At 37.9% G+C, this 14,966-nt stretch overlaps 2 protein-coding genes across 2 annotated transcripts; both read left to right on the top strand.

The window, feature by feature from the left end:
- Positions 1-2,809: 2,809 nt before the first annotated feature.
- LOC130725814 (protein FAR1-RELATED SEQUENCE 5-like) lies at positions 2,810-4,445 on the top strand. The gene is made up of 3 exons (XM_057577002.1): positions 2,810-2,815; positions 2,900-4,332; positions 4,430-4,445. The coding sequence occupies exons 1-3, from the start codon at positions 2,810-2,812 to the stop codon at positions 4,443-4,445; spliced, it is 1,455 nt and encodes a 484-aa protein (XP_057432985.1).
- Positions 4,446-4,501: 56 nt separating this feature from the next.
- Positions 4,502-5,314, top strand: LOC130725813 (protein FAR1-RELATED SEQUENCE 9-like). Its single transcript, XM_057577001.1, has one exon. It carries the CDS (start codon positions 4,502-4,504, stop codon positions 5,312-5,314), a length of 813 nt encoding a protein of 270 aa, XP_057432984.1.
- Positions 5,315-14,966: the final 9,652 nt, after the last annotated feature.

The following is a 14,966-nucleotide window of genomic DNA, read 5'->3' as shown; positions in this document are numbered from 1 at the left end:
GGTAAGTGGGTAACATTAAAGCTGATATAGAAAACAAGTGAGTCACGTGGCAAGCATGTGCTTTTCTACGACAAAATGAAAATTGCATGACAAGAGTCTATTGCTGCTAAAACATGTTTTAAAATTCAATTTTGGTGATGTAGGGAATGACACCTATACAGTAATGCCTTTTTTAATCATAATTCTAATGGTTGATTTAAGGGGATCGGATGGTAGAGTTTCCACAACACTCATCCTCTTCATTGCTTTTGCTAGAAACAAAAGTGATTAGCAACCAAAAAGAAGATTAATTAAACTTTTAAAAAACCGTACAACCATATTTATTAGTAGTTGGATAAAAATGGTGAGTGCCAAACGTGGACAATTGTCAACATGATGCAACCCACCCTCCTCATCCACTCAGGTGGCTTGGACTCAAAGATAAGGACTTCATTGACATTTCATGATTTGCAAAGGGCAATTGTTGAAATATAATAAAGGTAGCCACGGTGGAATTACATGACAGTCGCGAAGATCGTTCGATTCGGGTTTCCTTAGTCAGAAAGCGAGCAACCGTTTGGACCCACATGTGCCTGGAACTGGTCCACCATTGTCATGGATATTCTCCTATCGGGTGTTGACACGTGGTAATATTGCACCAGCTGATAGTGATTATCTGGTTTTGAGGTCTAATCAAATTGATCTCCTTTTGGGTAACTTTTTGTGCCTTTAAACTTTAAAGTAATAATTACATATTCTCTTGATTAACACTAGTATTGTCTTTCTATTTTTAATTTTTTGACGAAGTACTAATTAAAAACTATACTAAATTGACATGTTGCCTGTGATCTAACAATGGTGTGGTGATAACGAGATATATAAACTTAGCTTTATCTAAACCTTTCAAACCATTCACTAACTGATGAGTCAAAATATAAATAGGTTTAAGGAATTTGCTTTAAAGAAATCAAGAAGAGTGCAAAAAGCCAAAAATAGTGAAATGACCAATTAAAAATAAAAGTAATTTTAATTTAATTTAGCTCAATATGGATAAAATATGTATCATTAGTCAATAAATATATACATAACTTTATAAAAAAATATTATATGTGATGTGAGGACTTTAAAAAAAGAAAAATGCCTAGTGAGATTGTCTCATATATTTTTCATAACGAAAGTTCACTTTGATACTGTTGTTAATTAGGCCTGGTGATCAAATTCATAACTGTGGTCTGTGACTGTGAGTAACCCTGTCTCTCACATGACTGAAAAAAGTTTTTATCCAGTTATAGGGGAAGAACACAGAAAATATGCACAGGACAAGTTGTAACCATAATTCTCAAGAGTAAGGAAAGTCTCTCATTACGGTCAAAGAAAAAATCTCTCAAGTGGTGGCTGACATCCTCTTCATTTACTGAACACCATATACAATGAGGGGTAGAGGCAAAAATGCTTACCGCCAAATGCATTTATGGGCTAGAATTTAATCGTGTATGTCGCCTTCACTTTCCAAAATATAGCTAACTCCAGATTTACATTTTTATACATACACACTTAGTTTTCCACATACTTTCTTCATATCTCCTCACATGTGAGTAAAATGTGATCGAAAGAGAGGTTTTCATTCATTTTCTACTAACATCCTTACGTTTTTATCATTTTACTTTTAGATTATTTTATCTCATGGTTCTTTCTCTTCTATTCCTATTGTTTACGGATTATGAAAAGAATTATAGTTATAGGGAAGATAGTGTTAGGGGAGAGACCGGAGAGTAAAGAAGACACTTATATTTGATAGGGTATAGTTTGTGAAAGAGTTATAATTCATTCACATCTCATTTTCTCTTTCATTTCATTTTCTAAAACATTCTCCTTTTATCTCTTTTATTTTTTTATCAAATCACAAATCAAATCACTCATTTTTCTTTCTTTTCTACCTTATCACATTAGGTGGAAATGTTTTTGGTACGTGAGTCAAACTTTATTATTTGTGAAGAGAAATGAGAATGGGTGTGAGTTGTTTTTTCTTGTCTCATCACATGTGAGAATAAATGAGATTTGAGAGAGATATTTTCACTCGTTTTCCACTAATACCTTTAGTTTTATTTTACTTCCTGATTTTGATTATTTCATCTCTCAATGACTCAGTCCTCTCTATTCTACTATTATTGTTCTCTCTTCTACTACTATTGTTTTTAGTGGAGGAGAATTTGTCAAAGAGAAAGATGGGTGAGGCTATGTGCGTTAGGAAAAATCTGGTGGACGGTACAATTAGCATTATTCATTTTAAACGGGTTACAGTTTGATCCTTTTAAACATTAAATCCTGTAATTATGCATAGGACCTCAAATTTGTTTCCTTTTTAAAACACCCCCTCTGACATTACCAACGTAGGTGCCCCACTAAGTTAACTTGGGTAAATTGGATATTCGTGTTTATGCCTTCCCAATTTGTATATGCATCTGGGTGTTTGTTGTTTTAGGGTTTCCAAAGGTGCGACCCCGCCGACGATGGCATGAAAATGCAGGAAGTGATTTATAGGTGCGAGCCCGCCGGCGAAGGAACTGCAGCGGAAGTTACGAACGATAGTGTTGGATCTTGCCCGTTGATGTGAACATTTGGTGTCCCAGTGGTGGAAAGGATCGATTCTTGGACAAAGCAGGGTGAGTAGAGTTTTTTTCGTTTTGAACACATCTGATCCTCTTAGTTGGTACTTCAACCCAGATCTAGAAAGGGGTAACACGTTTCCCTCTACCGTGTAGTTTACTTGTTCTGATGTGTGATTATTTTGAATGTGTTGTAGTTTTGGTTAGAAAGAAACAAGGAAAAAATGGAGGTATGTCAAACACATTATAATACATCAGTGTTTGTATTTTAAAAAGTTCAATTTTGATGTTGTAACATTTTTTATTTTGATTAGGATGATAGTACATTTATTGAATATGGAGTTGAAATTGAAATGAGCACTGAAGAGTCAATCCACTATATGTCTGAGTCTGGTGATCATACTGATAATGATGAAACAGAAGACGATGTACAGGTTGACCAACAAATGTATGACTCGGACTTCAATGGTGACGATGGTGATGAATCAGAAGGCAGAGATGCTGAGATAAACAATGATGATGGGAATAATTTCGAAGACCAGAGCGAGCAAGATTTCTCAGGAGAAGGTGAACTGGGTTTTGACAACACTTGTTGCATAACAATTGATTCTCTTCAGGATATCCTACGTATTGATCTGAAAAACTTATGTCCATTAGACACGAGTTCGTACGAATTTTGTGATGCTGAGGTAGCCTACTTGTTTTATAAGTGGTATGCTAGAGTTAATGGATTTGCTGTGCGGAAAAACAATATTCTGCGAGATAAAACAGAAGAAGTTATTCAGAGAAGGTATGTTTGTAGTAGACAAGGAAAACGTCGAGATAATGACAACAGGGTGCGTAAAGTTAGACCTGAGACAAGATGTTGGTGTCTGGCGGAATTTGTGATTCATGTAGACAAAAGCAGTGGACGTTGGCGTGTGAAACGATTTGTTGATTCCCATAGTCATGACCTACTTCCTGATGAATACACAACAATGATTGCATCCCATAGGTCTATGGGTGAAGCTGATATATTGCAAATGAATAATATGAGGAAGGCAGGTTTGAGGGGTACTGATATATTCAAGTCATTTGCAGGTCAGTCAGGTGGTTTTTATAACATGGGGTATAATCTGAAAGACATGCACAACCAGATTAGTAGGCAAAGAAGGTGGGAACCATCGGATGCAACTGCTGCTATAGAGTACCTTCGTGGCTTGAAAAAGAACGATTCATTGATATATTGTCGTGAGAAGGTGAGCGACGAAGGGAGACTTGAATTGTTATTTTGGAGCGATGGAATAAGCCAAATGAGTTATCAGGTATTTGGTGATGTTCTTGCATTCGATGCAACATATGGTAAAAATAAGCACAAATGTCCGTTTGTTGTGTTTTGTGGCATAAATCACCATAACAAGACAACGATTTTTGCTTCTGCAATAGTTACAAATGAGACAGAAGAAACTTACGTGTGGCTACTAGACAATTTTCTTCGAGCAATGAAAGGAAAGGCACCTTCTTCGGTCATAACTGACGGGGACCCAAGAATGAGGAATGCTATAAAACGAGTGTTTCCAAGGGCACACCATCGGTTATGTGCATGGTATCTTCAGAAAGGTGCTGCAAAACATGTTCAAATTACAGATTTCACTAGACAGCTTAGCAAATGTATGTATTTTGATCTTGAAGTGCATGAATTTGAGAGACTGTGGGCTGATGTTGTAGCAAGGCATGGATTAGAGGGAAATGAATGGGTTTCTGATCTGTATGACAAGAAAAAAATGTGGGCAGCGGCACATATCAGAGGACATTTTTTTGCGGGGTTGCGTACTACTTCAAGGTGCGAGGGTATGAATTCTCAGATTGGCAGGTTTGTAAATTCCGGCAATACTTTGCTGGAGTTTGTACAACACTTCAATCGCCTATTGAACTACATGCGTTTTAAGGAAGTTGGGCTTGACTTCAAATCCGCATATGGCGAGGCAACATTGGAGACACCACTTCGATCACTAGAGAGATCAGCATCACAAGTTTTTACCCTTGACATCTATTTGCTAATAAAACCAGTGCTTGCAAGGGCTGGTGCGGTGAGGGTTATCTCTTGCAACGAGACATTTACTTGTGATATCTACACGGTGAGTAATTGTGGTGTTGCACAGAAACAATGGCATGTGTCTCACTATGAACCTACATCCTTGTTCAGTTGCTCTTGCCTTAGGATGGAATCTTTTGGGTTACCATGTACTCACCTCATAGCTGTTCTTGTGCATTTGAACATCCTAGAGTTCCTGAAATGTTTGATACTGCGTAGATGGACAAAGGCTGCAAAGCAATTTATTCGAACAGAGGATAATCATGATGGTCATGACAATTTCTTTTGGGAGTCACAGAAGGCATGCCAATATGCATCATTAGTTGATCATTGTCAAAACATGTCGAAGATGTCACTTGTTACTGATGTGGACTTTGAGGAGACAAAGAATATGGTTATAAAACGAATCATGGACTTGAAGGCTAAACACTATAATGTGTGTACGCAAAATGAACATGCATCAAACCCGAATGCAACCACTCACAATGGTAATCCAGTACTGCTGAATCCTGCATCCCGGGTGAGAGATGCTGATGTTCATCCAAATGGGACCAGAGTCCGGCGTGTACAAAAATGCAGTCACTGCAAAACATCTGGTCATAACATTGTGTCATGTCCAGAATTGAGGAATATCGCTCGTAGTCAAGATATTTGATGAACAAGCTGATTTCGAAGTAGTCAGGTAAGGCCTTTCACAATGTCTTGTGGTTGATAAAATCCATTTATATTTGAAATAAAACTAATACCTTACAGTTTTTAACTCAACCACCTATACATGTATATTTCAGGGTTCAAGACTAGAATTGCCATTCATGTCCCAGTCTTCAAGTCATACCATGGGTTCATTATCGTGGGTGGATTTAAACTAACAGACTGGAATGTGTAATCTACTATTTTGCTTAAATTTTAATGTGTTGATTCCATTGAACCTGTTTGTTGCATGTAAAAGGATGATTTTGGGCTTTTATTTGGCCTTCTATTAGGGTCCCTTTGTTTGGTGTTACCTTATTATTATTATTATACGTAATTTAGTTAAATATTCATGTGTTGATTCCATTTCACCCATTTAGTACAAGTAACAGGATGATTTTGGGCTTATATTTGGGTCCAAAAATTTGAAGTATGGATATGCATAATAATTAGGTAACAAGTTTCGGGTAGTTGACCCAGTTTGGTGTCATTTAGGGCAGTTGAGACATGCATCAAATATATATATATATATATATATATATATATATATATATATATTTTGAAGCAAGATGTTAACAGAAATATAAATACGTTTATAAAAGTTGGTCTGTTCGCACATATTTTGCGATTAATAATGCATTACATTACATGACCACCATAAAATGTCCTAAACATAGTAGTAGTACCCAGCATGGCTGCCAATGACCTCATGAAGCAAGTGTATTACACACACATACCACTCGGCTGGAACATTCATAGCTTATATTACATAACATAGAAATAGAATAGACCCCATAAAAACCATAAACATCATAAACGACCAACCAAAACACCACTCCCTCTTTGTGCCCATACCCTGCAGCAAGGGTGTATAGATAGTCATATTCAAGCAGTCGAACAAAAGAGGCGTCTCCGCCAGTGGTTATCAGCATTGAGACGTAATTCACTGTAGCATTCATTGTGATCACCCATTACTAACCCAAGCGCAGCCTTCATCCTGACCATCCTTTCATTAAGCTGTAAATGTGTAATGCCTGGAAATTATTAAAACTGGACAAACATACAAGATAAGCAAAAATAATTCAACTTTCGTTGGCATAATTCTTGAGCTTACCACTCCAACTACATTAGCGTGGAATGAGTGCTCCATCTTCATCCATGAAATCACCCACAATGCAGAGTTGTCACTGCCATGAGGAACAACACGAGAACACGTTAAAACCATACGTAAAGGCCCATAATATTAATACTTAGCATCGTTATTCCAGTATGTACCTAGATCCACAGTTTGGAATACCACGTGCTTCACAGATATCCCATGTAGCAAAATTTGTTCTTCCATGAAGGTAGTCTTCTGGGTAGCCTTCAGTTCCAATCATCTCAGACAATGTTGTTGCCTGTTACAGTTAAACAAAATTATCGATTCACTTCAAAAGGACTAAACGCATTATTGTTACAAAAATGTGTGATTCGTATGAACATACAATAGTTCTTATTGTATCACGTCTGCTGTTGATCAAAACCACCTTCAAATGCGAGTCCATATGGTATATCTTCATCTCCTTGATAGCAATGACCATAAGATACCAATGTGCTCCAAGTTCATCAATTGGAACATATATCTGGGTAAATGTGAGCATGCTCAGGTTTGTGTTGCACATCCATAAATCAATAGGATTAAGTAAGTTTGTTTTTTAACAAATTTCATTTTAAGTTAGATGAACCCATAAACCATACGTACGTATTCCAGGTTCGTGAATGGATGCATGTACTCTTCCGAATAGGTTTTCAGCAATTGGTCAATGGTCTGCCCTTGTGTGACTTGCTCCTCAAACGAAGGCGGCAGTGCCCACACCGTCTTCACCGGTCCATTTTGTTGATTGGCTGTGATCTGCAGAGCCATCATTTTTAACACCTGTGCCAAATGGATATGAAGCCACATTTAGATTGAAATACCATGATTTTAAGGGTTTATTAAACAGCTTTCGTGGAACACCTACGTCCTCAGTTACAATCTTCCCTGGACATAGACACTCAAAATGTCTCCTCTCTGAATTCACATATGCAACTTTAAATACAACCTCCCTGCGTTTAACAAGAGCCAGCGTAGTGAGTTGGCTAAACAAGTATGCAGGATTTAGGAGGATTTAGCATATTCTATGGGCATATACCTTTCATCTCTCTCAGGACTAAACAAGTATGCAGAAATTTGAGCCTGTTCCATAGTGAGTTGCATATCGCTTGTTGGCTTAAATTTTGTCTTCATTGTCTATGAAATAAGAAAATAGATAAATACAATAATCATACGATATGAAGGACTACACTATGCATAACGAATTCAACCGTCTGACTTAAGCACAATGCTACATACCGCTGGTACAATATGACCACGTGGCTTATTCTTCCGAGTATGTGCATTGAGTGAACCTGTCTTCCCTCTAGCAGTTGTTGCTGCCATCTCAGGTAAAGTTGATCCAACAGGTTTGTATTGGGATCCTGGAGAGTGATATGTTTCGTCAACCCTAGGAATCTTCGACGGAGTGTCGCCAGGTGAAGGTACAAAATTCAGCATCCTCCCGACCAGGAAGTCCACAGCTGCATCACCATCATCTCCCGCTGTCGTGGCCTTTAATTAAAAACCATTCAAGAAAACAAGCTAAGCTAACATCTGTTTGTAAGCCCAATATGAAAAAAAAAAATGGTTATAACAGCACAAACTTACATCAGATTTACGTACCCTACGATATTCACTCGATGAAGCAACATTTGTGTGATCTACACCCATGGATTTGTCGTAACCTCTTTTCTTCATCGCACTACCTTTGTTGTTTGTTTTCCCAGGTACGTCTAGTGCTATCCCTTTGTTTTTCAGTGTACAAGACCCCATATTGACGACTGAGTCATCATCATAAGTCGCAGTGTCAAGCACAATGGTTCCGTTACAGTATTTGGGTACTTGAGGAGCAAAAGATGGCCTGTACACATCTTCATTGTTTGTTACTTTTGGGGAAGCTTTTCCAACTTGACGGAAAACAGGGGGTCTCTGAGATCCTCCATGTTTCAGCCCACATGGAAGGTCTGCCTTCTGTTCAACAATAGTCAGTTTTTCAATATTTTACACTATAGCCAGTATTATGTGTTGCACATCCATTTGTTGGTTTAAGGTTACAACCATTTTCTGCAAAGAAACGTTGGTTGGGAGGGTTAAAATTGTTTACGAATCTTTGCTCTAAGTAGGTATTAATTTAAGGAGTATTACCTCCACTTGTGTCGTTAAACTCTTAACTGCCTCTTCCATAGTAGTTTCATTATGCACCTGCTCTCTACCATACATGAAGTGGTTCTCCTACGACAAAACATATTTAGTTAGAAAACTTATGGTTAAATCCATTAAATACAAAAGAATTGGTTGAGGTCCCTCACGGTTGAGCCGTGTTGATCGTCATGACCAAGATGTGTTTGGTGGACCACTTCTTCTCCCTGGTCCGCAGCATTCCTGCCCAGGACAGAAATATAAGGATGAGTCAAAATAGCATGGTTTTGGTAACTGATTAAGAAACTAAATTTCACACTACACTAAAATAAAGATGAAACGAGAGAAAATAACATCATGGCGACATGGTATTAAGAGGTTGGGTGGGTTAAGTAATAAGATCCGATATTCATACTCCCATAGAAACTGCACTGAAGCACCGTCATCAGCGCCATCGCCTCCTCCTTCAGCATCCACAACTGCCATGACTATCTTTGGATCTCCAGTTCAAGGTAATAACAAACACAAGATTCAAGGTAACAACAAACACCGAATGGGAAGCGTTTATATAAAGCAAATCTAAACGCTGGTTAAATGGATTTGCACTTGCGATATATAGAAGGAGGTAGAAGTTGACGTAGACGCCTAGCCATCATTAGAATAGAAGGTCCCAGCATTTAATGCATGATCTGCTTTCTGCGCCTCGGAACCCACATTTACCATACCAAACTCCCGCCAATCCTTCAAGTGAGAGAAATTATGTATTTGTGGTTAAATCTAGTTCGTATCCGACGAAATTGCAATATGATTGGTCACTTAATTATTTTAGCAATTTATTATTCATAGGCAATATTTCCATATAATCCTCATTCAGCGCTGTGTCCATTATTATATAAGTGGTTTGACCTGGTTTGAGTAATAACTTGACACAGGGACCAAAGTCTGTTTTAAAAGTCAAACCTTTTTGTTCACAATAAACATTAAAATAAGAAACAAACACTGGTGTATTGGGTCGGTTATTCCAGGGCCCATGATTCCATCGACAAACAGAGGTTAACATTCATGATATCCAATTATAGTAGATTACATGTTGGCAGAAGCATACATTGCATAATTAAGTAGGGCAACTAATTATAACATTGGCCATGGAACGAACACGATTACATCTTTAGACCTTCATCTAAGCTACCCTAAATGATTATACTTGAGGGGACCCATACTTCAGACGCATGTTGAGGTCCCCGACTTCTGTGGTTAGCCATTGTTTTTGCGTCTCTAAGGTGTTGATTTTAGCTTCCAATATGGCAACCTGCTCCTCCAAATCATGGACCTTGTGCTGGTTAAAGTCCTTAATCGCCAGCCCTGTAATCTGAACCATTCTACTCAGTAGACTACAGGCAACATCTTCACGTGCATGTGTTGCGGTGGACGCGAAGCTCCCGGTTGCGGTGGCTGTTTCTCCATTCAACTTAGTTGTTAACCATGCATGATACTTAACACATTCACTGCTATTAATGACTCTTGTCTCAGCGACCGCGAAAGTAGGTTGTTCAATCCCAAGAGCATAACAAGCCTGACACACCCATTCTTCCATGCTGAAGGAAAGCAGGAACTCAGAACGAGCTGATTCTCCACCAGTACTATGGCCAGGAGTCCCTGTCCAAAAATTACGTGTTAAATATGTTATACCAAAACACTGTATTCTATACCCATGGATTGTATAAAAAACGATAATATATAAGCAATGGAAGAACCTAAAGATCCAGTTTGAGACGTTCGTACACCGGAAAATCCTCCTTGTGGGGAAGAGTTTTCTGCTGCTTCCGGTTGATGCTGCTTGCAAAACGCTGCCCATGCAGTCTCAGCTTCTGCCAATGTTGCATATGCGGTATGGGCGTTACCGCTGTAGCCGGAAACCTGATCACGACATTCGATCCATGAATTGTAAATCCCAAGACGTCTTCCATAGAAAACAACGTGAAACTTTGACTTTCCCTTCCACATGGTCCTTTACAATGAATTTTGGGTTACGAACAAGGAGAGGAATAAGCAAATATTTGTGCTTCACTTCAGAAGTTGGGTAGCCATTTTAAAGGGCTTCTTCATTAATAGCACACCAGTGCGACTAGAATGAATGGTGGGTCACCTAAACGCAACAAATGTTGATGCGAGCATTATAGACGTTAATTACATCCCTTAAATGCATAATGTGATAGTGTGAGATTATTTGGGGTATTATTTGTGACGTGGATAGGACCACCCCTTATTATTTTTTTTAAATAAACTAATTTGATAAATGATACATATTATTTTAAATAATGATGAATAAACTCTTAACACTCACCATAAAAATCGAACAGCAAAATAGTGGTAATCGTATCCACCGAAAAACAAAGTTTGACAACCTGTCAAATTGCGGTCAGACTAGAAAGGCAGCCAAACAGTGTTTTGATGGTAGTTCACGGGTAAGAAAAAGTTCGAAGTGACACATATCATCGTGCCAGTTGCACTGACCGTTGAAGAACTAGATAAGTCCATTTAGTTTCGTCCTGCTTCAACTGGCTATTACATTAAATCAATTATATACATGAAAGAATATTGATTTGGTTCTTAAGTTTCTCCTATGATCCACTACCCATTACTTCAACTACCCGTTACACTAACTAGATACTACACAGTGGAGTAACATGCGTACCTAAGGGAGCATGGAGTCTGAGGAAAATTAAGTTTGGCTTTTCCGTAAGGTCAAATCAGGTCTCAGAACGACAGGGGGAGCAGTTGAACTTTATGGGGTATCCACATAATAATCTTATTAATTAAATTTTATATTTGCCGCCAAAATATTCATCAAAAAATAAATTACGTTCCATATTTAGCTTATATTCACCCCTGCCCACACCACATGAAAAATTGTTTCTTCACACCTCAAAATGGGGTGGAAATAAGTGGGTGAGGATGATGGAGCTAGAAATAAAATATTAAGTAAGAAATATAAATTTATGTTGTTTTTGCAGGTCCCTTTTAGTAAAAAATGTCTTCACTTGTTAGTTACTCACTGATGTTCTCAGCAATAAACTGTAACCCTAATGGGCTATCACAACTCCTAAGATCGGTGTTCTTATCACATGTCAACTAAGCTCCCACCCTAATGAGTTATCGCGACTCTTATTTTCCAGATATAGTAGGTCTTAGCCCTCACTGGTCTTCGTATCAAGTAACCTCACACCCCTAATGGGCTAGGCATAATCTAAAGATTCCGAAAGCGAAGCTCGTTGTTATTAGATGTAACCTCTCAGAGATACTTGGCCGACCACTAGTCTAACAAGCCCTAAAACAAACAACTTACTACTACCGGTGCTCTCAACACATGTCTTAGTCCTCACCGGTCTTTTTCTCAAGTAACCTTACACCCCTGATGGGTTATCGGGACTCTTAGGTTCCCAATACCGTAAGTCTTAGTCCTCACCGGTCTTATTCTCAAGTAACCTCACACCCCTGATGGGTTATCGCGACTCTTAGGTTCCCAATATTGTAGTTCTTAGTCCTCACCACCTCACCAGTGTTCTTATCAACTAACCTCCTACCCTGATGACTTATCGCGACTCTTAGGTTCCCAATACCGTAAGTCTTAGTCCTCACCGGTCTTCTTCTCAAGTAACCTCCTACCCCTGATGGATTATCGCGACTCTTAGGTTCCCAATACTGTAGTTCTTAGTCCTCACCAGTGTTCTTATCAACTAACCTCCTACCCTGATGGGTTATCGCGACTCTTAGGTTCCCAATACCGTAGGTCTTAGTCCTCACCGGTGTTCTTATCAACTAACCTCCTACCCTGATGGGTTATCGCGACTCTCTTAGGTTCCCAATACCGTAGGTCTTAGTCCTCACTGGTGTTCTTATCAACTAACCTCCTACCCCTGATGGGTTATCGCGACTCTTAGGTTCCCAATACCGTAGGTGTAAGTCCTCACCGGTGTTCGTTCTTATCAAGCGACCTCATACCCTATTGGGGGCTAGGCATACTCTTAACATTCCGAAACCGCAGCTCGTAGTCCTCGCTGGTGTTCTTATCAATTAAGCTCACACGCCTAATTGCCTATCGCGACTATTAATATCCAAAAATTGTACGTTAGGGTCCTAGTGCTTACTAGTGTTCTTAGCAATAACCTCACACCTTATTCACAACACACATTAAAAAATTAATTATGACCAACCATTTATCAATACCCAGCAATTTTTCATTACCCCGAAATTTTACAACACACATTCACGGGACCCATTCACCAGACTTCACCTATAGTTTCACGAATCTGGGTCATCATTCCATTCCGATGCACCGTATAATCCCTCTCTGGGTAGTCAATGTTCATCTCCATGTCACTTTGCAAATTTGTTATCTTCTTTATATGGGTGCGTTAGTGTTTACTAGCCATTAAGCGCAAGGAATTTCAGGTTGATTATTCACTAAAAAACAACACCCAAACGTAAACAACAGATAAACCACATGAACAAACTGTAACGATTTCAATTCAAGCAGTGACAGATCCAGAAATTTTATGTACTGAGGAAAATATCTATATATATAAATTCGTAATAAAAAATTAACATATTCTATTAGGAGTGAAGACATTTTTTACCAAAGAAGACACAAGTGAAGTCATTTTTTACTAAATGGGTCATCAAAAACCACATATTTTACTACTCAAGTGAGGGTATTTAGCAATGTGGAACACAAGTGAGGGCATTTAGCAATGTGGAATATAAGTGAGGGCAATTTTTATCAAAGAAATCATAAAAAACCATATACTTTTACTACTCAAATTTTTTTAATGTAATTTTTCATATTTAAGTGAGGGCACTTGCCCTCATACTCCACAACTTGGATCCGTCCCTGAATTCAAGCACAACACAGAGAAACAAAATCACCCATAAATCTCAGTTATGAACATCTTAATCGGAAGGAATAAGGATGATGACCCACTTTTGATTATCTTGGTGATTAATGGCCATTTAGAGCAATGAAAGGAATAGGGACGATGACCCATGAATGAATTTCGGCTTCATTATTCAGTAAAACTCAACAAACAAACGTGTCCAATAGTAATGGGAATAATAATAAAAAACATTATATGTCAGGTACCTAGAAAATAATTAACACAAAAGAAGAGTACCATATTAAAATAATAAAGCCTTGAGGGACTACAGCTGAATAAATCCATTCTACAAATTTGTTTGGTTTTTCACTTATGCACGGTACCTCACAAACTTAGTGATGCACCATAGCCGGGCCCGAGAAAGATAGGGAATAGAGACTATTAAGGAAGAGAGAAAAAGAGATTTATTTGGTATGGTTTTGTGAGAAAAGATGAGAGTTGGTGTGGGATTCACTTACTTTTTCACATCCCCTCACATGTGAGATGAAATGAGTTTGAGAGAGAATTTTTTACTCATTTCCCACTACCACCCTTACTTTTATTATTATTTTACATTATGATAATTTTTTCTCTCAATTTTTTTCTCTTCTGCTCTTGTTGTTCAATGGTACACATTAAAGGGGTATTTGGTGTCCCCTTTTTATAAAAGTTTTTTTCATGGGGACACCGGTGCATCCCCTAAAAAGGGAGACACCGTAGGCTTCACGCTTATGAAGAAAGATATAGTGAAGAGAGAGTTAGCAAAGTAAAGTTTGTGAAGAGAGATAATAATTGGCGTGAGTGAGAGCCACTTACTTTTTTATGTCTCGCTTATATAAGTAAAAATGAGATTGGAAAAGAGTTTTTCACTCGTTTCCTATTACCCTTATTTTGATAGTTTAATATTTAACCGTTATTAAAGAAAAATACATTCTTAATTAAAAATATATTATTACTAATTAAATTACTGATTAAATGTAAAAACTTTTTATTTTGGTTTATATGAGTAAATATAAAAGTGGTGGTAGAGAGGGATTAATTGTAGAGGAGGGGCAGAAGCAGAACAATGAAAGGTATCATGTGACAACAATGATCATAGATGGCCATGGTGATGATGGTGAAGCATGGAGGGTGGAGGAGGGTATTGGACAACAATAGATGGTGCTTAATAGTGATAGCCACACCTTATTTTGATTTCAATTTTGTCCTCGATTTTCTTACACTCAAATTTGCATTTATTTATCTAAATATTTGGAATTTTATGATATATTGTGGAATATTAAATAATTTTAGAGATTAATGGATATGCACTGTTAGTGTAAAGAAGTTTTACACTGACGTTCAATCACATTATGTCACATAAGACTAAGTAGTTACAAATCTTTTTAATTTTAATTAGTAAATTAATAAATTGCTGATGTGGCGGAAATCAATTGGGTGCATGTGTAAAA

Source organism: Lotus japonicus, chromosome 6 (assembly GCF_012489685.1).
Source record: "Lotus japonicus ecotype B-129 chromosome 6, LjGifu_v1.2".
Classification (NCBI taxonomy): domain Eukaryota; kingdom Viridiplantae; phylum Streptophyta; class Magnoliopsida; order Fabales; family Fabaceae; genus Lotus; species Lotus japonicus.
This window is presented reverse-complemented; position numbering and strand designations above follow the sequence as displayed.

What these genes read in the sequence shown, in the direction of transcription:
- LOC130725813 (XM_057577001.1), top strand. Translation starts at nt 4,502, where the DNA reads ATGCGTTTTAAGGAAGTTGGGCTTGACTTCAAATCCGCATATGGCGAG.